The sequence below is a fragment of the Bufo bufo genome, chromosome 4, assembly GCF_905171765.1.
Source record: "Bufo bufo chromosome 4, aBufBuf1.1, whole genome shotgun sequence".
NCBI lineage: Eukaryota > Metazoa > Chordata > Amphibia > Anura > Bufonidae > Bufo > Bufo bufo.
The window spans coordinates 594,594,812-594,619,061 of record NC_053392.1 but is presented as its reverse complement, the minus strand read 5'-3'; the positions used below and the strand labels follow the sequence as shown (position 1 = coordinate 594,619,061).

Genomic DNA, 24,250 nt, shown 5'->3' with positions numbered 1-24,250 from the left:
TTGCCATTCCCTTTAGCGATAATGGTCCCTGATTGGACAATGTTAAGGCCCATATACACAATAGTCTTTTGTCGGCCAAACCCGCCGAGAACGGAGGGCTTCGGCCGAGTCTCCCCCCAACAGTCGGGGTTGGGGAGAGAAGAATCGGGCAAAATGAATATATTCGCCAGATCCTCTTGTTTTCCTTGGAGATAAGCCCCCGCCAGAAGTGTCTTGCTTCCTCCGCTCTCCCCATACTATACACTTGGCAGCGCCAAACGTGTATGGGGAGGCCTGAAGGGATTTGGGAGTGATAGCCCCTGGCCGAACGATTGTTTAGCTGACCGCTATTGAATGTTATGGGGGCCTTTAGGAGAATGGTAACATCCAGTTGTCAGTTTATTCTTACATTTCTAGGAAGAACAACAGAGGAACATCACAAACATGTACCTGATTTTTTTTTTCTTATGTAAAGGGGAATGCAAATATTTCCTAAAACAGACCTGGCTGGAGAGAGGAGATCCTCTTTACATTTAGTAATGTGACGATACAGTATACACCGGCCCCTCTCACAATTGATTGTAATTACACACAGCAGCTTCTGCTTACTCCGCTAAATGAGGTTAGTGAAGGGTTATGGCTGTAGACGTGTCAGTTCTGGATATATAGAGAGGTTCACCCCCTCAAGGGTCGAGGAGAAGAACACCCATATATCAGGTAAGGTGCTTATCTATACCCACGATGGGTGGAGAGACCACGTCCAAGTCCTGTATCCAGAAAAGGGGTCTGAGGGTCTCGTTTCTTTAACTCGAGACCCGGTTGTAATCTCCACACCTCCAGGAGTACAGGCGGGGAGTCTCTCCGGGGGAAGGAGTCAGGAGTGGTTGGGATTTGGGCGTTTTATAATTCTGTGGTGTGTTAGGAGATCTGACAGCCGCTGTCCTTCTGGGGCTTTATGTCCGGTTCCTTCATAGGCTTCACCTCCTCTTCTTTCTTGGGTTTGGCCTGGAAATGAATATACGGGAAATGTCAGTACTGAGAGTATCCAACCTTAAATGGTACCTGCCGTCAATGCTGTATGCAAACTATATAATATACACTCATCGACAAGAAAATACCGCACCCAAATAGAAATGTCGGAATGCTACAAAACTCTGCATGGAGTTTTATATCATCTCAGGCAGATATGGAGATTATTCCAGGTGTGGTCTGCCACAAGAGGGAGCTAAAGGGCTGCCTTATTTAAGAAAAAAAAAAAAAGGCTACTTTTGGGTAGTGACTGCAAGATGTGCCTCCATGATGCACTTAAAGACATTTTGCCTAGTTGACAGAAGGGGCGCATCCAGCAGGATGGTTGTGTTGATTGAACTGCCCGTCATCTAGGCTGTGCCGACCTAGCTGTTAGGGCACACACACATGGCGACTAGGCTCTGACTGGCTCCCACAGTTTCATGGTCCACCATCCAGACACAGATGGCACCTTCATTACACCCCCGATCTCTGCTTGAACCATTTCCAGGTGCTTAGCATAAGGAAATTTAGTGTCATGGCACCCATTACGTGTCCTTCCATTGACAGCCAGTTGCCTTCATTTGCAGTGGTGTCGTGAATGAGAAACCTGGACCAATATGGACTGAAAATGTATGTCTTTAGCAACGAATCCAGTGTCTGTTTGGGATCTCATGATGGTCTGGATTGGTTATGCAGGACTCATGGTGATTGCTGCCTTTGCTGTGGAGCGACACACTGCCCCAACTGCTGGTGTGATGATCTGGGGTGCCATCGTATATGACAGTTGGTCACACCTAGTGGTGATACGAGGGACACTAACAGCTCAGCGATATGTGCAGGACATCCTGCCGCCACGTGTGGTCCCTTTCATGGCAGGGCTTCCAACTGGCATTTTTCAGCAGGATAATGCTCAACCTCACTGCAAGGGTTTCCCAGAAAGGTCCCCGCCAGATTGTAATATTTCTTTGGCTGCTCAGTCATCAGATTTATCACCAACCCAGCATTTATGGGACCAGCTGGGACGCCAGCTTCAGCCACCTACAAGTGTGCAGGATCTACAGGCCCAGCTGTGACATCTGTAGGCAAATGTGCTGCAGGATACCATACAGAACCTGTGTAACCCCATGCCCAACTGTATCTCATCTTGTATCCAGAGTAGAGGCCGTAATCTCATCTTGTATCCAGAGTAGAGGCCGGATCTCATCTTGTATCCAGGCTAGAGGCCGGATCTCATCTTGTATCCAGGCTAGAGGCCGGATCTCATCTTGTATCCAGGCTAGAGGCTGTATCTCATCTTGTACCCAGGCTAGAGGCCGTTTCTCATCTTGTATCCAGGCTAGAGGCCGGATCTCATCTTGTATCCAGGCTAGAGGCCGGATCTCATCTTGTAACCAGGCTAGAGGCCGGATCTCATCTTGTGACCAGGCTAGAGGCCGGATCTCATCTTGTAACCAGAGTAGAGATGGCCCAACAGGATCCTAGAGCCTCATCTCTATTTTACAGTGTCCCCAATAAATTTCTCATTTCGCTCTAATATTGTAATCACTTACATATATTATCATTAAAGATAGAAAGTTTCATTCCATTCCAATAACTCCTTCTTAGTGCTGTACAGGTTCTTCTCAAAAAATTAGCATATTGTGATAAAGTTCATTATTTTCTGTAATGTACTGATAAACATTAGACTTTCATATATTTTAGATTCATTACACACAACTGAAGTAGTTCAAGCCTTTTCTTGTTTTAATATTGATGATTTTGGCATACAGCTCATGAAAACCCCAAATTCCTATCTCAAAAAAATAGCATATTTCATCCGACCAATAAAAGAAAAGTGTTTTCAATACAAAAAAAGTCAACCTTCAAATAATTAAGTTCAGTTATGCACTCAATACTTGGTCGGGAATCCTTTTGCAGAAATGACTGCTTCAATGCGGCATGGAGGCAATCAGCCTGTGGCACTGCTGAGGTGTTATGGAGGCCCAGGATGCTTCGATAGCGGCCTTAAGCTCATCCAGAGTGTTGGGTCTTGCGTCTCTCAACTTTCTCTTCCCAATATCCCACAGATTCTCTATGGGGTTCAGGTCAGGAGAGTTGGCAGGCCAATTGAGCACAGTAATACCATGGTCAGTAAACCATTTACCAGTGGTTTTGGCACTGTGAGCAGGTGCCAGGTCGTGCTGAAAAATGAAATCTTCATCTCCATAAAGCTTTTCAGCAGATGGAAGCATGAAGTGCTCCAAAATCTCCTGATAGCTAGCTGCATTGACCCTGCCCTTGATAAAACACAGTGGACCAACACCAGCAGCTGACATGGCACCCCAGACCATCACGGACTGTGGGTACTTGACACTGGACTTCAGGCATTTTGGCATTTCCCTCTCCCCAGTCTTCCTCCAGACTCTGGCACCTTGATTTCCAAATGACATGCAAAATTTGCTTTCATCTGAAAAAAGTACTTTGGACCACTGAGCAACAGTCCAGTGCTGCTTCTCTGTAGCCCAGGTCAGGCGCTTCTGCCGCTGTTTCTGGTTCAAAAGTGGCTTGACCTGGGGAATGCGGCACCTGTAGCCCATTTCCTGCACACGCCTGTACACGGTGGCTCTGGATGTTTCTACTCCAGACTCAGTCCACTGCTTCCGCAGGTCGCCCAAGGTCTGGAATCGGTCCTTCTCCACAATCTTCCTCAGGGTCCGGTCTCCTCTTCTCGTTGTGCAGCGTTTTCTGCCACACTTTTTCCTTCCCACAGACTTCCCACTGAGGTGCCTTGATACAGCACTCTGGGAACAGCCTATTCGTTCAAAAATTTCTTTCTGTGTCTTACCCTCTTGCTTGAGGGTGTCAATGATGGCCTTCTGGACAGCAGTCAGGTCGGCAGTCTTACCCATGATTGCGGTTTTGAGTAATGAACCAGGCTGGGAGTTTTTAAAAGCCTCAGGAATCTTTTGCAGGTGTTTAGAGTTAATTAGTTGATTCAGATGATTAGGTTAAGAGCTCGTTTAGAGAACCTTTTTATGATATGCTAATTTTTTGAGATAGGAATTTTGGGTTTTCATGAGCTGTATGCCAAAATCATCAATATTAAAACAAGAAAAAGCTTGAACTACTTCAGTTGTGTGTAATGAATCTAAAATATATGAAAGTCTAATGTTTATCAGTACATTACAGAAAATAATGAACTTTATCACAATATGCAAATTTTTTGAGAAGGACCTGTATTTTGTCTAGGAGTGTATTTTGGTTAATGTACACATTGTATGTACTTGCTCAGAATCTCTGCACTCACTGAAAAAAACACAACAATTATGAGGCATACAAGTTGGTGGAGCATTTCAATGAGGGACCATACTACGCAGTGTGAGGATTGGAAGGAAACCTTTCAGACGAGGGATGGCTGCAGGCAGGTCTTAAAGGGGACCCTTCATTTTATAAAACTTTGCAAATGTCCTAAGTTAATGATCACTGGGTTGTACGGGTGCCGAGACCCCCACTGATAGCTAAAATGAACTGTCAGAGGCGCTCAGCTGAGCACTGTGCCCCTTCGTCTGTAAATGGCTTTCCTTGGAGAGTGAAGCAAGCAGTTTACAGGCTCAAAGAGAGAGTCTTCAAGTCCATACACAGTGAACATCGCCGCTCCCTGGAGAGCCAATCAGAAATAAGGGTGCACAGCGCTCATCTGAGAACTTCTGCCTCTTCATTTTAGTAACTTAGGGGATCTGAGCACCCAGACACCCAAACTGATCAAACTTCTAACATGTCACTATATCAGAAGTTTGGTAATATAATGGGTACTAATGCAGAGAGGGGAGGCTCACAGAGGGGGGCACGACTGACCTTCTGTGACACACAGAGAACATGTCTTTATGTATCTCAGCTTTCATTGTAATATGTGATCAATTAGGATTACAGGAAAGGAGGAGAATAAGGGAAAAGTGCTCGGATGTCTTATTTTTTGTATGCATTTTCTTTGGTGTTCCTTCAAGTTTTAGGCTATATCAAAGTCCAGCTTAATTGAGAGTCCATGACGGACTACAGTGAGGAGCTCTCTCACAACACTGAGTAGGACTCTGCCTGTGCATTACAAGCAGGCATAGAGTTATAGAGCCCCTGAGCATGGGAGAAGATCATAGCAGCTGGTGACCTCCTCTTCTGGAACTGAACTTTGGAAAGAAAAAATAATTACAGTTAGAGATGAAGCTGGCAGATAGCGAAAACCGGTGAAAACGACATGATTCCGGTGACATTAGAAATAGTGCCTTACACTGTCGTCCTTTGGCCTTTTTGTAAGGTCGAATCCCGCCTGCGTCTCTGGGGTCCACTGCGGGCTCATAGCTGGGAACTCAAAAGGCACGGGCTGTACCAGACCATAATTTGCTTTTAATTCCAACTCTGGTGCCTCTGGAGGAACCTTCTGAAAATAGCTGAAATGTACAATGAATAGGATTTTGGCAGACAGCACCGATGAGTACATAACAACATCACAACCTGGACACAGAAGACTCCCAACCACAAATATGCTCCAAGAACATAGAGACTCGGATCTATCCCCCATGAAAGCTCTGACTTACATGAAGCCATTCTCCCGCTGACATTTCTCTAGGGTGTTCTTCACCTGGGTTCCCAGTTTCCTGAAGAAGAGGTGTCCCGAGGGCTTAGCTGTGGTTCCTGGGCCTTTGGTTTGACCATATTCCTTACACAAAGCTTCAGCCTTGCCAAAAACTTAACAGGGAAGAGAAAAGTAAAAGAAATAAAACAGTTCTCGGTACCTATTGAAAAAGTGTGTCGGGTATGATCACTAGATGATAGAGCTATAGATGGAAGTAACTGCAGTAGGGAAGGAGGGGTATGCAGCTGCAGTCTCTCTCTCTGATGCTGCGAGAGGGGGAGCTGATGTGGGGATCGTTAAGGCCGTGAAAAGGTTGTCTGCTTTGGACAGTCCTTGTTGTTAGAAGGGTACCCCATATATAAGAGGATTACAGGCGTCCTGATATCCAGTAGGTCCAAAATCATCCAATAGTCCCTACATTAGACAATTTACCTTAGACCAGCAAATAAGATGCTGACAGAAGCCTCTGGAGGTGGCTTATGTTCCATGAGGAGAAAAGATCAGGCATGTTGAAATCCAACATGCACAAGCCTTCATTCCTCTGACATAGGGGGAGAATAGGGGCACCCTCTTACACACTATTGGTAATGGCAGCTGCCAGGCATTGCTTATCTGCATTTTATTTTGTCCTCCAAAATATTGTTTAAAGGGTTTGTCCATTCCTTTATACTGATGGCCTATCCTCAGGATAGGTCATCAATATCTGATTGGCAGGGGTCCGGCACCCCACCCATCAGGTGTTAGGGAGTAGCACCAGAACATAATACCTCCGTCAATTGTCTAGTGGATGGAGCTGGTTACCATTCACTTCAATGGGAGCTGCAGTAACCGGGAACGTCCACCGCACCATGGAGGCTGTGTAGTTCGGCGGGGTGTCGGACCCCCAGTAATGAGTACTAATATCACAACCTCCTTCTGGATCAGGGATCGGGTGGTCTGGATTAGTCTTATGATGGTCTGTCTCTGGCTCTCGTCTGTGCTTTCTAACGTATATTGATGACTGGCACAAACCAAACAACATGGACTCACATTTCTCAGATTCCTGCAGGGACCTTATGGCTTCTCCGCACTTGTCGCTGGCCAGGAGAGTCTGACCGTGGTAACAGAAGGCCTGTGGAGGGGATCAGGGGGTTAATAACGAATGTACATGTAGAATGAACACATGTTATACCATCCACCTACAGAATGTACTAAGGAGATACCAGTCTTCAATTCCCTAAGAAACCCCCTCTTTGGGATGGGTAACAAAAGCATGGTTTTCACATTTTTAGGCAGTAGTTTACTTAAAAATGGCAGCCCGGCTTAGACAAATCCTGATTAGATGGTTTTCAGGCCCCAAATTCTATGCAGATTTATTTTTTTATATATCCGTTCTTCTGATGCAGAGCTCCACATCCCCTGCGTAGACTGTAGATTTCACAAGTAACATTCTTGGTTCCTTCAGTCACCACTAGGGGGCGCCTACTGTGTTAATACAGCATACAGTAAGCTGCTGAGCTCCCTCTAGTGGTGGCTGCAGGCAACCAGAGTGTTATATTTTAAAGCTAAGACTATGCAGAGGATTGAGAGGTCTGTATGCGAAAAATGGAGCTCCAACTATTATAAAGATATATGACTTAGGGCTCATTCAGACGGCCGTATGCTGTCCGCAAAAATACTGAATGCTATCCGTTTTTTTGCGGATCCGCAAAAAAACGGATCTGCAAAAAAACGGATAGCATTCAGTATTTTTGCTGACCCATAGACTTCAATGGGGCCATGTCCTGATTTTCACGGACAAGTATAGGACATGTTTCATTTTTTTTGCGGATCCGCAAAAAAACGGATAGCATTCAGTATTTTTGCGGACAGCATACGGCCGTCTGAATGAGCCCTTAGACAGGGTGCTGAATCTCCATAAGATAAGAGACCAGTCATGTATGGAGCCTTACTGGAAGTACTCCACACTTATTGGCAATGCTCCATGGGAAACTAATATGCAAAGAGGTATCTCCCAAGAAAGAGAACCATCTCGCCAGCGCCACCCATTGGAAGTGGCTCCCTATGAGTTAAGATCTGACTTTTCAACAAACCATGGGATTTGATAAGGGAATATAGCCAGGCCAGATAACCATCCGTGGACTGTTTCGGGGTGCATACCCCTCATCAGTAGGATCTAGCCTTAGAAGCGGGTGTACTGTTATAGTGCTGGGCACGCAGGAGTTAAAGGTCATAGAATTTTTGGTATTGGGCAGGATTTCCGGACTATGGATATGGGTCGTGTACTTACGTAAGCCATATAAAAACACATCTTCAGTTGGGTGTAACTTCTCCACTTTGCTACGTACACCGGATCCAGACTGATGAGCGTGTGATCTAAAAATGGAGAAAAGAACAGTACAACCGTGTGGAGATGGGATCTGACCTCTGGGGCCCCCACTGTCACTAAGAATGAGGGCCCCCATGCGTGCACAGACAACTAATGGAAAAGAATGAGACCATAGGAAACAGCCGATTTCTGAAAATCAGCTAATTCCGGGAGCCCCACACATGGAGGAAGGCTGTGGATGTAAAGTTAACACTCTGGCCGGAAATTTGGGGCCTCCCTTTGTAAATGAGGGAATCTCGGCGGTGAAACCCCCAACTATCAGACTCACAACCTATCCATACAGTCATCCCTTGGCCGGGCAGTGGACTCTCATCATTGCTGCACTTGGAAGATGTTGTGGTGACTGTCGCCTTCTAGTGGACACTACGGGAATGGACGTAGTACACTCAGCAGCCTTTACTCCTTCACCATGAACAGGACTCGCTTGTGTTGCTGCCATTTGTACCCTGTTTGGTCAACAGAGGAGAGAAACACAAAGACACTTACCTACTCTTTGGTAGAAGTTTGCTGTTTCGTAGGCCAAAGCTGCTATCAGACCAGGGTTGTGCTTCAGTTCAATAGCCCGAGCGATGGTCACTGCATACACGAAGGAGAGGACTTGTTACAATGAGACCATCTGTAGGAACATCACTGCTTATAGAGAGATGAGCGGCAGAACAGAGGCGCTGCTTATCTCTTCATGTAGAAGCCAACTATCTGGTGAGCATCACACTACACACCTCAGCTGCTGTAGAACCTCCTAATACTCCCCTCAGCTGCTGCAGAACCTCATAATAAACACCTCAGCTGCTGCAGAACCTCCTAATACACACCTCAGCTGCTGCAGAACCTCATAATAAACACCTCAGCTGCTGCATAACCTCCTAATACACACCTCAGCTGCTGCATAACCTCCTAATACACACCTCAGCTGCTGCATAACCTCCTAATACACACCTCAGCTGCTGCAGAACCTCATAATACACACCTCAGCTGCTGCAGAACCTCCTAATACACACATCAGATGCTGCAGAACCTCCTAATACACACCTGCTGCTGCAGAACCTCCTAATACACACCTCAGCTGCTGCATAACCTCCTAATACACACCTCAGCTGCTGCAGAACCTCCTAATACACACCTCAGCTGCTGCAGAACCTCCTAATACACACCTCAGCTGCTGCAGAACCTCCTAATACACACATCAGATGCTGCAGAACCTCCTAATACACACATCAGATGCTGCAGAACCTCCTAATACACACCTGCTGCTGCAGAACCTCATAATACACACCTCACAAATCACTCACAGGTTTAAAACATAAAGTGTTGCGGTAATACCACAAGATGGCGGACGACCACCGTACCTTCCTGTGCTTCGGCCTGGCACTGGATGATATAAGCATCAATCACCCGACTTTCTAAATCTCGTCCTTTCTCCACTGGGGAGATGAGTTTAGGAATGTGACTCTCCTAAAAAACACAAAAGTTATAGTAAGTTCAGTAATATCACACGATATATACTAATGCCGAGTTTTCGGTCACATCGCAATGTTTGATCCTATATTTGTGAAACCTCTATAAGCTGCTTGTCTCATCAGAGGACCCCCCCCACCCCCTCCTTTCATAATGCAGCCACCATGGCACAGGACCTGGTCATGGAACCCTGGACAAGCCACCTATTTTACTAGGCAGCAATACAAATGAATGGACATCCATGTAAAACAAGTGCATCTGGCTCATAGAGGGGGTCCCCACCTGTGCGCAGACGGGGTCTCTGGTTCTCTGTCCCCTGCTACGCTCACATTGGTGCATCTGCCCAGAACACGAGCTGCTCTTCACATCGGGCTGCAGACATGACAGCAGCGGAGAAGAGGGCACGACTGGTGGCAGGAACCAGTTTGCTTGCACAGAGGATGCATCGCAGGTTACTTTAGCATAAACTACACTTCTGCCTTCGTCCTATCACACCGGGGAACAGCACAGCCGCTCAGGTGTCAGATAAAGTTTCATAGACTTCATGGGGTGTCAGAAACTTTTATGCTGCACAGAAACAAACTCCGGAACCTTGTGTCCTGGGGGCCAAAACCCAACACAATAAAGGTGGAGAAAACCAATTAAGTTTACAGAAAGAGCCTAGGAAAAGCCTCATGCAAGATTTTACAATGTATGGCCAATCCTCAGGATACGTCACCCCGAGTAGCTCCAGTTCCCGGACTACACAGCTCAGTCCACTGAAGTGAGTGGTGACCATATTCATCCTCTACACAATGGGCGAAGTGGTGTAGTTCGGCCATGGGAACTACTTGAAAACAGCTGATGGGTAGGGATGCGGGGTGTCAGACGCCCACCAATCAGATATTGATGGTTATCCCGAGGATAAGTTATCAATAGTAAAATCCTAGACCAGCCCTTTAAGGGGGTTTTCCCACTAACAACAGAATAGCATTGGATCGTTAAGGTCCGAACACTGGGACCCAAAGCGATCACAAGAATGGAGGTCCTGGGCGGTAATGCGGATGTGTGACCACCGCTCCATTCACTTCTATGGAGATAGTGCCAACTCTCAGGACTACGGTAAGTAAATGAGGCGGTGACCACGCATGCACTTCTGCGCTCCATTCACATAGGCGACTCTAGGTCCCCTGTTCTCATGATCGCGGTTGGTCCCAATAATCAGACACTTATCCCCTATCCTGTGTTCTTAGTGCAAAAGCCCTTTAAAGGGCATCTGTCAGCAGTTTTGTACCTATGACGCTGGCTGACCTGTTACATGTGCGCTTGGCAGCTGAAGGCATCTGTGTTGGTCCCATGTTCATATGTGGCCGCATTACTGAGGAAACTGATGTTTTAATATATGGAAATGAGGCTCTAGGAGCAACGGGGGCGTTGTCATTACACCTAGAGGCTCTGCTCTCTCTGCAACTGCCACGCTCTCTCCACTTTGATTGACAGGGCCGGGCAGTAAAAATATGTCCCCAACACCCCCGTTGCTCCTTGAGGCTCATTTGCATATATTAAAAGGGTATTCCCATCACAGACAATGGGGGCATATCGCTAGGTGCAGGTCCCAGAGGTGGGACCCGTACCTACAATGAGAACGGAGCGGGGAAATGAACGGAGGGTGCACTGCACATGCGCAGCCGCCCTCCATTCATTTCTACGGGGCTGCCTAAAATAGCTGAGCGCTGGCTCGGCTATTTCCGTCTGCCCCATAGAAATGAATAGGAGCAGGGGCCGTGCGTGTGCGGTGCGCTCCCATTCACTTCTATGGGAGCAGCGTTTGGTGGTGGACGGACCCTGGGAAATCTGGGGTCCTCCGGCCACAGCTCTCCCCGCTCCATTCTCACTGTAGGTGCGGGTCCGAGAGGTGGGACCTACTAGCGATATGCCCCCATTGTCTGTGATGGGAATACCCCTTTAAAACATCATTTTTCTCAGCAGTGCGGGCACATATGAACATGGGACCAAAACAGATGTCTTCAGCTGCCAAGTGCACATGTAACAGGTCAGCCAGTGTCACAGGTACCAATCTGTTATTCGGGCCAATGACCGGCTAAACGAACGTTGGTAGAAATGTTTGTTTCTGATCACTGCCCACAAGCAAACCCTCATTTGTAAGCTAACTGTATCTTTCATGTGGGCATAAAATGCATTATTTGCAATCATCTCACCGTGTGCACAGAGAATCTTCTCCCCACAAGATGCAGGCTGTACGGGGACAACAGTAAAGACGGCTTCATTCAAATTTACTAAACGACGCTGATCGACAGGCTGTATGGTCGATCTGCGCTCGCCTGCGGGTGGACTATCTACCCGTGTGAATGGGCCCTTACCTTCAAATGGCTGAAAATGCCAGCTGCAATCTTCTGGCTCTTGTGAACCTCTTTGGCCTCATCTTCCGTAATGCTGCAACGACACATCAGGCGTTATGTAATAAGCGCAAAACGGCGGGAAAATGGAAGATCTGGACGAAAAATGTGAACTGACTGTAAAGGTTTTCCGCACTAGGACTACTGGGAAGACAGTAAGGCAGGGAGACTATCAGATCTCTTCACCTTCTTACAGGTTACCCTGTGTATACATTTAAAGGCTCTGGACACCTCTGACATAGAGAAAAAGTTTTTATTTTTTCTTTCTATATGTTAGTTGTTACCTTGGGTAAAAAAAAAAGCTACATTAAGTTCTTTATTGCTTCTTTCATGGTCAGACCTCCTGATATTCCGTTTATAACCTGCTCCTCATGTCACACTTTTGTCATGTGGATGTGTTCCTCCCAGTAGAACATCCTGGATTTCAGATCTGTGTGTCCAGGATGCTGCTGTCTTCACTAACTCATGTGCTTCATTCCTGGTCTGACTTCTTCTCCTGATAGGCACTGATGCTGAGGACTGTGTTTGCCCTGGATGCTCTCCTCATTCTCTACATGTATACAGTCTGTGTGATTCTCCCCTGCAGACCGCTATCCGTGTGCCTTCCTTCCTCTGAATGAGGTGCCCCCCACCCCAGTCATCTGCTGTGTACAACCTCCTCCCCTTCCCTGCTGCTATCGCTAACACAGAGAGAAGGGATGGGGAGAGCAGAGAGAGCCATCAGAAACAAGAGCAGTGGTCCGATAGATTTGTCCGATTCAGCAGCTCGGTGAAGGATTTAGGTCTCATTCACACCACTGGAAAACAGCCGTGTGATGGAGGTTTTCAGAACCAATTAAAGTCTATGGAGCCACTGAATAGAAGCCGTCAAAAATAGGAAATGTCCAGACGGACCCCACTAAAATCGATGGGCCCATTTTCAACGGTCATATAGATGGTCGTTAAAAATGGGTACACTATGTAAAAAAAGAGCTTTAAAAGCTCCCAGTGTCGTGACGTCACATCCCGTGTTCCCTCAGGTGCAAGTGAATGAGTTGAGTTGTTTTTTTTTTTTTTAAGAACTCAGAGGTGTGGGGGCACATATTTATACTGGGGGCCCAATGGAGAACACATATGTATACTGGGGGGCACTAAGGGAAGCATCATAGATACTAGAGGGCACTATGGGGGCCATCTGATGTCCAGGGGGAACTATGGGGGCATTATGTATACTGAGGGCACTGCAGGGGATGGGATGTTAAAAAAAAAAAAAAAAAAAAGCCAATGAAATTCATCATTTTTAATGCCCATTAAAAACGGATGCAAAACGGCCAAAAAACGAAAGCACACACTGACGCAAAATGGCCATGAAATACTGACAGCGTATCTGTTTTTAACAGACTTTTTTCATGGGAATGAAGCCTTGCACACATTCTGCACAAACAAAATAGTAGGACATTTTAATTAAGACAATTTTTAAAAAGCTGCTTCATTTTGCACTTAGGAAAAACAATTAGTGCAAAGGTGTCCATAGCCTTTAAAGAGGTTATCTCATCAGGGCAATCCCTGTCCGTATGTTCTATAAGCGGGACTTTACCAGATTTATCAACAGCGTGTCTGTCCTTAGCTCATCAGGACACCGTTTGTGGTCAGATTTGTTCCCACCAGCCCTAAGTACAGAGTGGAATAGGTGGTCAGCGATGTGAAATGTCCTCTAAGGCCTTCACTAGGTTCGCTCTCACAAGGAACACTCTGGGCACAAGTGGGAGCCATGTGCCAGCTCTTGCTGAAATTTGGCTAATGTGTATGAACTTGCAAAAACATAACCACATGATCAGACTACACAGGGTTTGTTTGTAGTCTGTAACCATGGAGACACACAGGTCTATACAGGAGCTGTATATACAAATCAATAGATGTTTAACAAAAAAATTCAATTTTAGCAGGGTTGGAGTAATAAAACTAACAGATACAGACCAGGGAGCATCGATACTCACTCTTCCTTCCCAGCCAGCCGTGAAGCATACTTGCTGTACCAAAGACCCAGGTTAAAGCCCATTGAAATCAACTCAAAAACGGCATCTTGTTGAGCACTGCAAAGAGCACACAAAAGAATAACGATCCACAAGTGCAAAACCTAAATATATATGTGCCTGATGACGGGACCTTCATAAATAAAGAACCTCCAACTAAGGCTACTTTCACACTGGCGTTTTGGCTTCCGTTTGGGAGATCCGTTCAGGGCTCTCACAAGCGGTCCAAAACGGATCAGTTTAGCCCCAATGCATTCTGAATGGATAAGGATCCGCTCAGAAGGCATCAGTTTGGCCTCCGTTCAGTCTCCATTCCGCTTTGGAGGCAGACACCAAAACGTTGCTTGCAGCGTTCTGGTGTCCATCTGATGAAACTGAGCCAAACGGATCCTGACACACAATGTAAGTCAATGGGGACGGATCAGTTTTCACTGACACAATAGAAAACGGATCCGTCCCCCATTGACTTTCAATGGTGTTCAAGACGGATCCGTTTTGGCTATGTTAAAGATAATACAAACGGATCCGTTCTGAACGGATGCATGCGGTTGTATTATCTGAACGGATGCGATTGTGCAGATCCACGACGGAAAGTAGCCTAAGAAGATCGTAACGTTTTTTAGGGCCAAACTAAATTCTGTGATGATTCATTTCATAGCACATCTTTACAGTGGTCAGAACTTTTTCTGATACAGTTCACTGACTAGAGGCTTAGGCCCCTTTCACACGGGCGAGATTTCCGCGCGGGTGCAATGCGTGAGGTGAACGCATTGCACCCGCACTAAATCCGGACCCATTCACTTCTATTGGGCTGTGCAGATGAGCGGTGATTTTCACGCATCACTTGTGCGTTGCGTGAAAATAGCAGCATGTTCTATATTGTGCGTTTTTCAAGCAACGCAGGCCCCATAGAAGTGAATGGGGCTGCGTGAAAATAGCAAGCAAGTGCGGATGCGGTGTGATTTTCACGCACGGTTGCTAGGTGACTGTCTATTCACTGTATTATTTTCCCTTATAACATGGTTGTAAGGGAAAAGAATAGCATTCTTTAACCACCTCCGGACCGCCTAACGCAGGATCGCGTTAAGGAGGTGGCAGCGCTGCGCACAGTCACGCATATACGCGTCATCTCGCGAGACGCGAGATTTCCTGTGAACGCGCGCACACAGGCGCGCGCGCTCACAGGAACGGAAGGTAAGAGAGTTGATCTCCAGCCTGCCAGCGGCGATCGTTCGCTGGCAGGCTGGAGATGTGTTTTTTTTAACCCCTAACAGGTATATTAGAAGCTGTTTTGATAACAGCGTCTAATATACCTGCTACCTGGTCCTCTGGTGGTCCCCTTTGTTTGGATCGACCACCAGAGGACACAGGTAGCTCAGTAAAGTAGCACCAAGCACCACTACACTACACTACACCCCCCCCCCATCACTTATTAACCCCTTATTAGCCCCTGATCACCCCTAATCACCCCTGATCACCCCATATAGACTCCCTGATCACCCCCCTGTCATTGATTACCCCCCTGTCATTGATCAACCCCCTGTAAAGCTCCATTCAGACGTCCGCATGATTTTTACGGATCCACTGATAGATGGATCGGATCCGCAAAACGCATCCGGACGTCTGAATGAAGCCTTACAGGGGCATGATCAATGACTGTGGTGATCACCCCATATAGACTCCCTGATCACCCCCCTGTCATTGATTACCCCCCTGTCATTGATTACCCCCCTGTAAAGCTCCATTCAGATGTCCGCATGATTTTTACGGATGCACTGATACATGGATCGGATCCGCAAAACGCATCCGGTCGTCTGAATGAAGCCTTACAGGGGCATGATCAATGACTGTGGTGATCACCCCCCTGTCATTGATTACCCCCCTGTAAAGCTCCATTCAGATGTCCGCATGATTTTTACGGATGCACTGATAGATGGATCGGATCCGCAAAACGCATCCGGACGTCTGAATGAAGCCTTACAGGGGCATGATCAATGACTGTGGTGATCACCCCATATAGACTCCCTGATCACCCCCCTGTAAAGCTCCATTCAGATGTCCGCATGATTTTTACGGATGCACTGATACATGGATCGGATCCGCAAAACGCATCCGGTCGTCTGAATGAAGCCTTACAGGGGCATGATCAATGACTGTGGTGATCACCCCCCTGTCATTGATTACCCCCCTGTAAAGCTCCATTCAGATGTCCGCATGATTTTTACGGATGCACTGATAGATGGATCCGATCCGCAAAACGCATCCGGACGTCTGAATGAAGCCTTACAGGGGCATGATCAATGACTGTGGTGATCACCCCATATAGACTCCCTGATCACCCCCCTGTCATTGATCACCCCCCTGTCATTGATTACCCCCCTGTAAAGCTCCATTCAGATGTCCGCATGATTTTTACGGATGCACTGATAGATGGATCGGATCCGCAAAACGCATCCGGACGTCTGAATGAAGCCTTACAGGGGCATGATCAATGACTGTGGTTATCACCCATATAGACTCCCTGATCACCCCCCTGTCATTGATCACCCCCCTGTCATTGATCACCCCCCTGTCATTGATCACCCCCCTGTCATTGATCACACCCCCTGTCATTGATCACCCCCCCTGTCATTGATCACCCCCCTGTAAGGCTCCATTCAGATATTTTTTTGGCCCAAGTTAGCGGAATTATTTTTTTTTTTTTCTTACAAAGTCTCATATTCCACTAACTTGTGACAAAAAATAAAATCTCACATGAACTCCCCATACCCCTCACGGAATCCAAATGCGTAAAATTTTTTAGACATTTATATTCCAGACTTCTTCTCACGCTTTAGGGCCCCTAGAATGCCAGGGCAGTATAAATACCCCACATGTGACCCCATTTTCGGAAAGAAGACACCCCCAGGTATTCCGTGAGGGGCATATTGAGTCCATGAAAGATTGAAATTTTTGTCCCAAGTTAGCGGAACGGGAGACTTTGTGAGAAAAAAATTAAAAATATCAATTTCCGCTAACTTGTGCCAAAAAAAAAAAATTTCTATGAACTCGCCATGCCCCTCATTGAATACCTTGGGGTGTCTTCTTTCCAAAATGGGGTCACATGTGGGGTATTTATACTGCTCTGGCATTCTAGGGGCCCCAAAGCGTGAGAAGAAGTCTGGTATCCAAATGTCTAAAAATGCCCTCCTAAAAGGAATTTGGGCACCTTTGCGCATCTAGGCTGCAAAAAAGTGTCACACATCTGGTATCGCCGTACTCAGGAGAAGTTGGGGAATGTGTTTTGGGGTGTCATTTTACATATACCCATGCTGGGTGAGAGAAATATCTTGGTCAAATGCCAACTTTGTATAAAAAAAATGGGAAAAGTTGTCTTTTGCCAAGATATTTCTCTCACCCAGCATGGGTATATGTAAAATGACACCCCAAAACACATTCCCCAACTTCTCCTGAATACGGCGATACCACATGTGTGACACTTTTTTGCAGCCTAGGTGGGCAAAGGGGCCCATATTCCAAAGAGCACCTTTAGGATTTCACAGGTCATTTACCTACTTACCACACATTAGGGCCCCTGGAAAATGCCAGGGCAGTATAACTACCCCACAAGTGACCCCATTTTGGAAAGAAGACACCCCAAGGTATTCCGTGAGGGGCATGGCGAGTTCCTAGAATTTTTTATTTTTTGTCACAAGTTAGTGGAAAATGCTTATTTTTTTTTTTTTTTTTTTTTTCATACAAAGTCTCATATTCCACTAACTTGTGACAAAAAATAAAAACTTCCATGAACTCACTTGCCCATCAGCGAATACCTTGGGGTCTCTTCTTTCCAAAATGGGGTCACTTGTGGGGTAGTTATACTGCCCTGGCATTCTAGGGGCCCAAATGTGTGGTAAGGAGTTTGAAATCAAATTCTGTAAAAAATGACCTGTGAAATCCGAAAGGTGCTCTTTTGAATATGGGCCCCTTTGCCCACCTCGGCTGCAAAAAAGTGTCACACATCTGGTATCTCCGTAATCGGGAGAAGTTGGGGAATGTGTTTTTGGGTGTCATTTTACATATACCCATGCTGGGTGAGAGAAATATCTTGGCAAAAGACAACTTTCCCATTTTTTTATACAAAGTTGGCATTTGACCAAGATATTTATCTCACCCAGCATGGGTATATGTAAAAAGACACCCCAAAACACATTCCTCAACTTCTCCTGAATACAGAGATACCAGATGTGTGACACTTTTTTGCAGCCTAGGTGGGCAAAGGGGCCCATATTCCAAAGAGCACCTTTCGGATTTCACAGGTCATTTACCTACTTACCACACATTTGGGCCCCTAGAATGCCAGGGCAGTATAACTACCCCACAAGTGACCCATTTTGGAAAGAAGAGACCCCAAGGTATTCGCTGATGGGCATAGTGAGTTCATGGAAGTTTTTATTTTTTGTCACAAGTTTGTGGAATATGAGACTTTGTATGAAAAAAAAAAAAAAAAAAAAAAAAATCATCATTTTCCACTAACTTGTGACAAAAAATAAAAAATTCTAGGAACTCGCCATGCCCCTCACGGAATACCTTGGGGTGTCTTCTTTCCAAAATGGGGTCACTTGTGGGTAGTTATACTGCCCTGGTATTCTAGGGGCCCAATGTGTGGTAAGGAGTTTGAAATCAAATTCAGGAAAAAATGAGGAGTGAAATCCGAAAGGTGCTCTTTGGAATATGGGCCCCTTTGCCCACCTAGGCTGCAAAAAAGTGTCACACATCTGGTATCCCCGTACTCAGGAGAAGTTGAGGAATGTGTTTTGGGGTGTCTTTTACATATACCCATGCTGGGTGAGATAAATATCTTGGTCAAATGACAACTTTGTATAAAAAAATTGGGGAAAAGTTGTCTTTTGCCAAGATATTTCTCTCACCCAGCATGGGTATATATAAAAATGACACCCCAAAACACATTCCCCACCTTCTCCTGAGTACGGAGATACCAGATGTGTGACACTTTTTTGCAGCCTAGGTGGGCAAAGGGGCCCACATTCCAAAGAGCACCTTTCGGATTTCACAGGTCATTTTTTACAGAATTTGATTTCAAACTCTTTACCACACATTTGGGCCCCTAGAATGCCAGGGCAGTATAACTACCCCACAAGTGACCCCATTTTGGAAAGAAGAGACCCCAAGGTATTTCGTGATGGGCATAGTGAGTTCATAGAACTTTTTATTTTTTGTCACAAGTTAGTGGAATATGAGACTTTGTAAGGAAAAAAAAAAAAAAAAAAAAAATCATCATTTCCGCTAACTTGTGACAAAAAATAAAAAGTTCTATGAACTCACTATGCCCATCAGCGAATACCTTAGGGTGTGTACTTTCAGAAATGGGGTCATTTGTGGGGTGTTTGTACTGTCTGGGCATTGTAGAACCTCAGGAAACATGACAGGTGCTCAGAAAGTCAGAGCTGCTTCAAAAAGCGGAAATTCACATTTTTGTACCATAGTTTGTAAACGCTATAACTTTTACCCAAACCATTTTTTTTTTACCCAAACATTTTTTTTTTATCAAAGACATGTAGAACTATAAATTTAGAGCAAAATTTCTATATGGATGTCGTTTTTTTTGCAAAATTTTACAACTGAAAGTGAAAAATGTCATTTTTTTGCAAAAAAATCGTTAAATTTCGATTAATAACAAAAAAAGTAAAAATGTCAGCAGCAATGAAATACCACCAAATGAAAGCTCTATTAGTGAGAAGAAAAGGAGGTAAAATTCATTTGGGTGGTAAGTTGCATGACCGAGCAATAAACGGTGAAAGTAGTGTAGGTCAGAAGTGTAAAAAGTGGCCTGGTCTTTCAGGGTGTTTAAGCACTGGGGGCTGAGGTGGTTAATACAGAATGCTTAGTAGAAGGTCAATTGAGGGTTCAAAAATAAAAAAAATTAACTCACCTCCTCCTCTTGATCGCGTAGTTGCCGATCTCTTCTTACTTCTTTAATCATGAGCTGCCAGCTAAAGGACCTGTGGTGACGTCATATCACATGGTCCATCACTGTGGTGATGGACCATGTGGTGAGCTCAGTGACGTCACGACAGGTCCTGAAGAAAGAACAGGAGACCGGCAGCTACGCGATCAATTGGAGGAGGCGAGTTAATTTTTATAAATTTGTTTAACCCTCAATTGACCTTCTACTAAGCATTCTGTTTTCAGAATGCTATTATTTTTCCTTATAACCATGTTATAAGGGAAAATAATTACATCTACACAACACTGAACCCAAACCTGAACATTAGTGAAGAAGTTGGGGTCTGGGTACCACAGTCAGTTTTTTATCACGCGCGTGCAAAACACATTGCACCCGCGCGATAAAAACTGAACAACAGAACGCATCGCAGTCAAAACTGACTGCAATTGCGTACCTACTCGCGCGGGTTTGCCGCAATGCACCCGGGACGCATCCGGAGCTAAAACGTGACGCCCGTGTGAACCCAGCCTTACGTGTCATACCTGCAGTCACCAGATAGATCACTGCAAATGGTGCACCACAATAGTATGCAACTGACAATACAAGGCTAAACCCTCACACGGATGTTAAAAAATGAGATTTTAGCCAATATATTGCTGTCAGGAACATATCGGAGCCCTGCAGTCACCACCAGAGGGAGCTCCTATTGAACTGTGTGCAGTGAGCTCCATCTAGTGGTGGCTGCAGGGGACTCGGATTTGGGTGCATTCCACCCATATAACAGACAAGGCCGATCACCTCAGCCCCTCATCTGCTGGGGGACGCACACAATCAGGCTGTACCTGGGCACGTTGCCCTGCAGGGTGTCCGTCCATTTGAAGTTCTGGATGTAGCGCAGCTTATTGTCTTGAGTTCCTCCATCCAGTGAATTAATGAAGCCTAAAGTCCAGGAGAAAAAGGAACAGACAGTAATAAGACCAAGATGTCCGCCCAGCCTGTACCTTGTGTGCGTGTTATGTATGTTTTTGGATTTTTTTATTTTATTTAATTTTAACACAGATGGCTGTAACTGTATGTCCAGTTTACCTGTGCAAATTGACATACAGTTAAAGGAGTATTCTACTTAGAAAAATCTATTCTCCCCTTTATAGGTTAGGAGATAACTGTTAGATTGGGGGGGGGGGGAATGCTCGGACCCCCACCAACCACAAGAACTGGGGTCCCATGTCCCCCACATGAATAAAGCACCAGGTCGAGCGTGCGCATTCATCTCTATGGGACCGCCAGAGATGGCCAGGTACAGCACCTAGCTTACTGAATGGAGCGGCAGTCCTCATGTTCAACCGGCTGCTCATTTTAGGGGCATGGGACCCCTGTTCTCGTGATCAGTGGGGGTCCTAGCAGCTGGAACCCCATTGATCTAATAGGCATCCTTTATACTGTAGATGGGGAATTACTTCTTCTAACTTGAATACCCCTTTAAGTCCAAGTCTTGGGGGTCAGGTTACAGCTGTGCAGGATGTCAGACGCCTGATGATGTGATATGAATGGCCCATTCTAAGGATAGGCCCATCAATATCAAAATATGGACAACCCCTTTAAGGGGTTAGTTGGGGGTGTTTTTTTTCCCCTGTGTGCCAGAAAATGGAAACTATTTCATTTTCTCCACTCACCCAGTAGCAGAGAAAAGTACACATCCGAGGCGTTCTTCATCATCTCGGGGTTACAGGTCGGGTCTGTGAAGAGTTCCAGGAGTCGCGCTCTTGATGTTCGTAAATCACTTGAATGTTACATGGGAGAAATGGAAATATCGTCACATGATTCACTGGTTTACACCTTCATGCATCCCGACCGCTGAATCCCCATACAAACCATGTATTTTTGTAGCAATCAAATCCTCTGCTTCTCTGCAGACAGCCATAGAGTTACAGGATAACATTCCTTGTGCCTGCCGTCACCACTAGAGGGAGCACAGACGCTTAGTGAAGACAGGTGCATTGACTATATAGGGCCTCATGCACATGGCTGTTGCCGTTTTGCTGACCACAAACTGAGGATCCGCAAAATACGTATTTCGGGCATGTGCATCCCGCACTTTCCTCGGTCCCTATTATGGAAATGCATATTCTCGTCCGCAAAACGGATCAGAGTAGGAGATGTTTTATCATTTTCAGAAGAGCCACACAGATGCAGACAGAACACGGATGACAACCATCCGCAGCTCCTCATAAAATAAAATGGCTCTACGTGCGATCCGCAAATAATTCGGATTAAACATGAACCCAAAATCCAGTTGTATTCACAAGGCTTAAAAGGGGTTTTCCCATCTCAGACAATGGGGGCATATCACTAGGATATGCCCCCGTTGTCCGATAGTTGCGGGTCCCACCTCTGGAACCCAGACTTACAATGATAACAGAGAGGAGAAATGAACGAAGGGCGCACTGCGCATTCGCAGCCGCCCTCCATCCATTTCTATGGGGCTGCGAAAATAGTCGAGCACTGGCCCGGCTATTTCCGTCTGCCCATAGAAATGAACGGGAGCATGGGCCGCGCCTGCGCGGTGCGCTCCCATTCTCTTTTATGGGAGCAGCGCTTGGTGGTGGACGGACCCCGGGAGATCTGGGGTCCTCAAGCCACAGCTCTCCCCGCTCCGTTCTCGGACCCGCACCTATCAGACAATGGGGGCATATCCTAGCGATATGCCCTTAATTGTCTGAGATGGGACAACCCCTTTAAGTGTTATGCAGTAAGCTCCCCCTGTGGTGACTGTGTGCAGCAGAATTTTTATCATTTGTCATTAGGTCTATGCTCTGAAGCTCTGTATCAAGACTTGACTGTCAGCCTGTAGGGGCCCCCCACTAGGACAGTGGCCCCATTTGTAAACCCATCCCTGGATTCATAAGCTAAAGATATAGACTAAATCGTCAGAAATCAATCTCACTGCATATCTTTGAGGCTGCAGGGGTGGAGGCGACGCCGAGATATTAAGGAGACCGGCGCCGTGCCCTTGAGAGGGTTACGATTGAAACCAGTGGGTCATTTTTGGGGAGATGGTTCCTTTACCAAACTGTGAGTCTCCTGGAGGAAGAATACCGGTGTTAGAAAGATGGAGACATCAGAGCAGCGGTGGCGGCACCTAAAGAGCGCGACAGTCCGGCAGCAATCAGTTAACTAATGTGGAGGGAGAACTCTCCACCTCTTTTTGGGGCTCGTTCTCAATACAGGTGCGGTGGGACCCACCCCTATCAGACAATGGGGGCTTATCTAGCGATATGCCCCCTGTTGTCTGAGATGAGAATAACCCTTCAAGTTAGAGGTTTTTTCCCGGAGTGCGGTTATCCTTTGTCAAAATAGAAAAGCTGGATGCCTGTGCGCTCCCCCCTTCCACCTTTTGACAGCCAGATTGGTTTTCACCCAGCTTTCCCAGAAACAAAAGATGGAACCAACCCAATAACACAAGGATCAGATTTAAGATTTCCCATCCCCCCCCCCCCCATGACTTCATCACAAACCCCCTATTATGTAGACGTGAAAGGCACTCTTGTCCGCGGGGGGCATTGGTTATTACAGTGGGTACACGCACACAATGCCACCACTGTCACTTTACTTCCTGGATGAATTATTACAGGACTCGGCCGCATTGATGGCTCCGCTCTTCTACTGGGGGGGGGCGGGAATGTCACCGACTTTACAGAATGAGATTATTCAGGCTTCGTATTATATAATAAAAATATTATTAATTCCAGAAATGTTACAGGACACGCCCACGCCCTCAAAGGTCAGCTCTGAATTACAGGGCGTGACCATAAACTTTGCAATACACTTCATACACTGTCCCCTACTGTACTGCTGGAGACTAGATAGGCAGGGGCATCACTGACAGTAGTACGGGGGGGGATCCTGTAGAAACCTCTTCCCGGTCCGTAGCAGCCTCGACCCAACCATGGAGCATGGGCCGTAGTGAAATCTTAGCCAGGTTTGGCTGTAGGGCTGGCTGAGTTGCCCCCCTATTAGTCACAGCAGGTGCCTCCGCACTTCCTCAGTACTCACAGCAGGCCCAACCCACTTACGCAGCCAGTTGTCCACTATGGACCCCTCTTTGACTAGTGATCACAGCAGGGTTTTCCCCTTTTCCTTAGCGGACAGCAACTGCCCCCCAGTAGTGAAAGCAAAGCCTATGTATACCTAAGAGCAGAGGGAGGGGGGGGGGGCTATGAATATATAATCATTGGAATAGTACAAAAGGAACAGCCTGGACGAATACACCCAGGTCAATGGAGAGCCATGTCTATGACGTGATGTCTCCTTCACGTGACCGCAGCACACAATGACTGTGCCGGGCGTTATCTCAGGAGCGCAGACCTGTATTTCCTGATTATTCTTATCACCTTACTGTACAGGCTGCTGGTTATCCACAGGTAACATAGGATACAGGAGACGGAAAGTAGGACGGAGTATGACTAGCGAGCTAGA

The 24,250-nt window shown here is 46.3% G+C and overlaps 1 protein-coding gene across 1 annotated transcript; it reads right to left on the bottom strand.

The window, feature by feature from the left end:
* Positions 1-355: 355 nt before the first annotated feature.
* BROX (BRO1 domain and CAAX motif containing) lies at positions 356-22,817 on the bottom strand. Its single transcript, XM_040430477.1, is given in 14 exon segments — positions 356-984; positions 5,252-5,411; positions 5,559-5,709; positions 6,626-6,707; positions 7,866-7,951; positions 8,451-8,540; positions 9,311-9,416; positions 11,780-11,852; positions 13,792-13,887; positions 20,617-20,713; positions 21,448-21,555; positions 22,719-22,762; positions 22,764-22,804; positions 22,806-22,817. Coding segments are annotated over 14 exon segments (1,233 nt in total). The 3' UTR covers positions 356-897.
* Between the last annotated feature and the right edge of the window lie 1,433 nt (positions 22,818-24,250).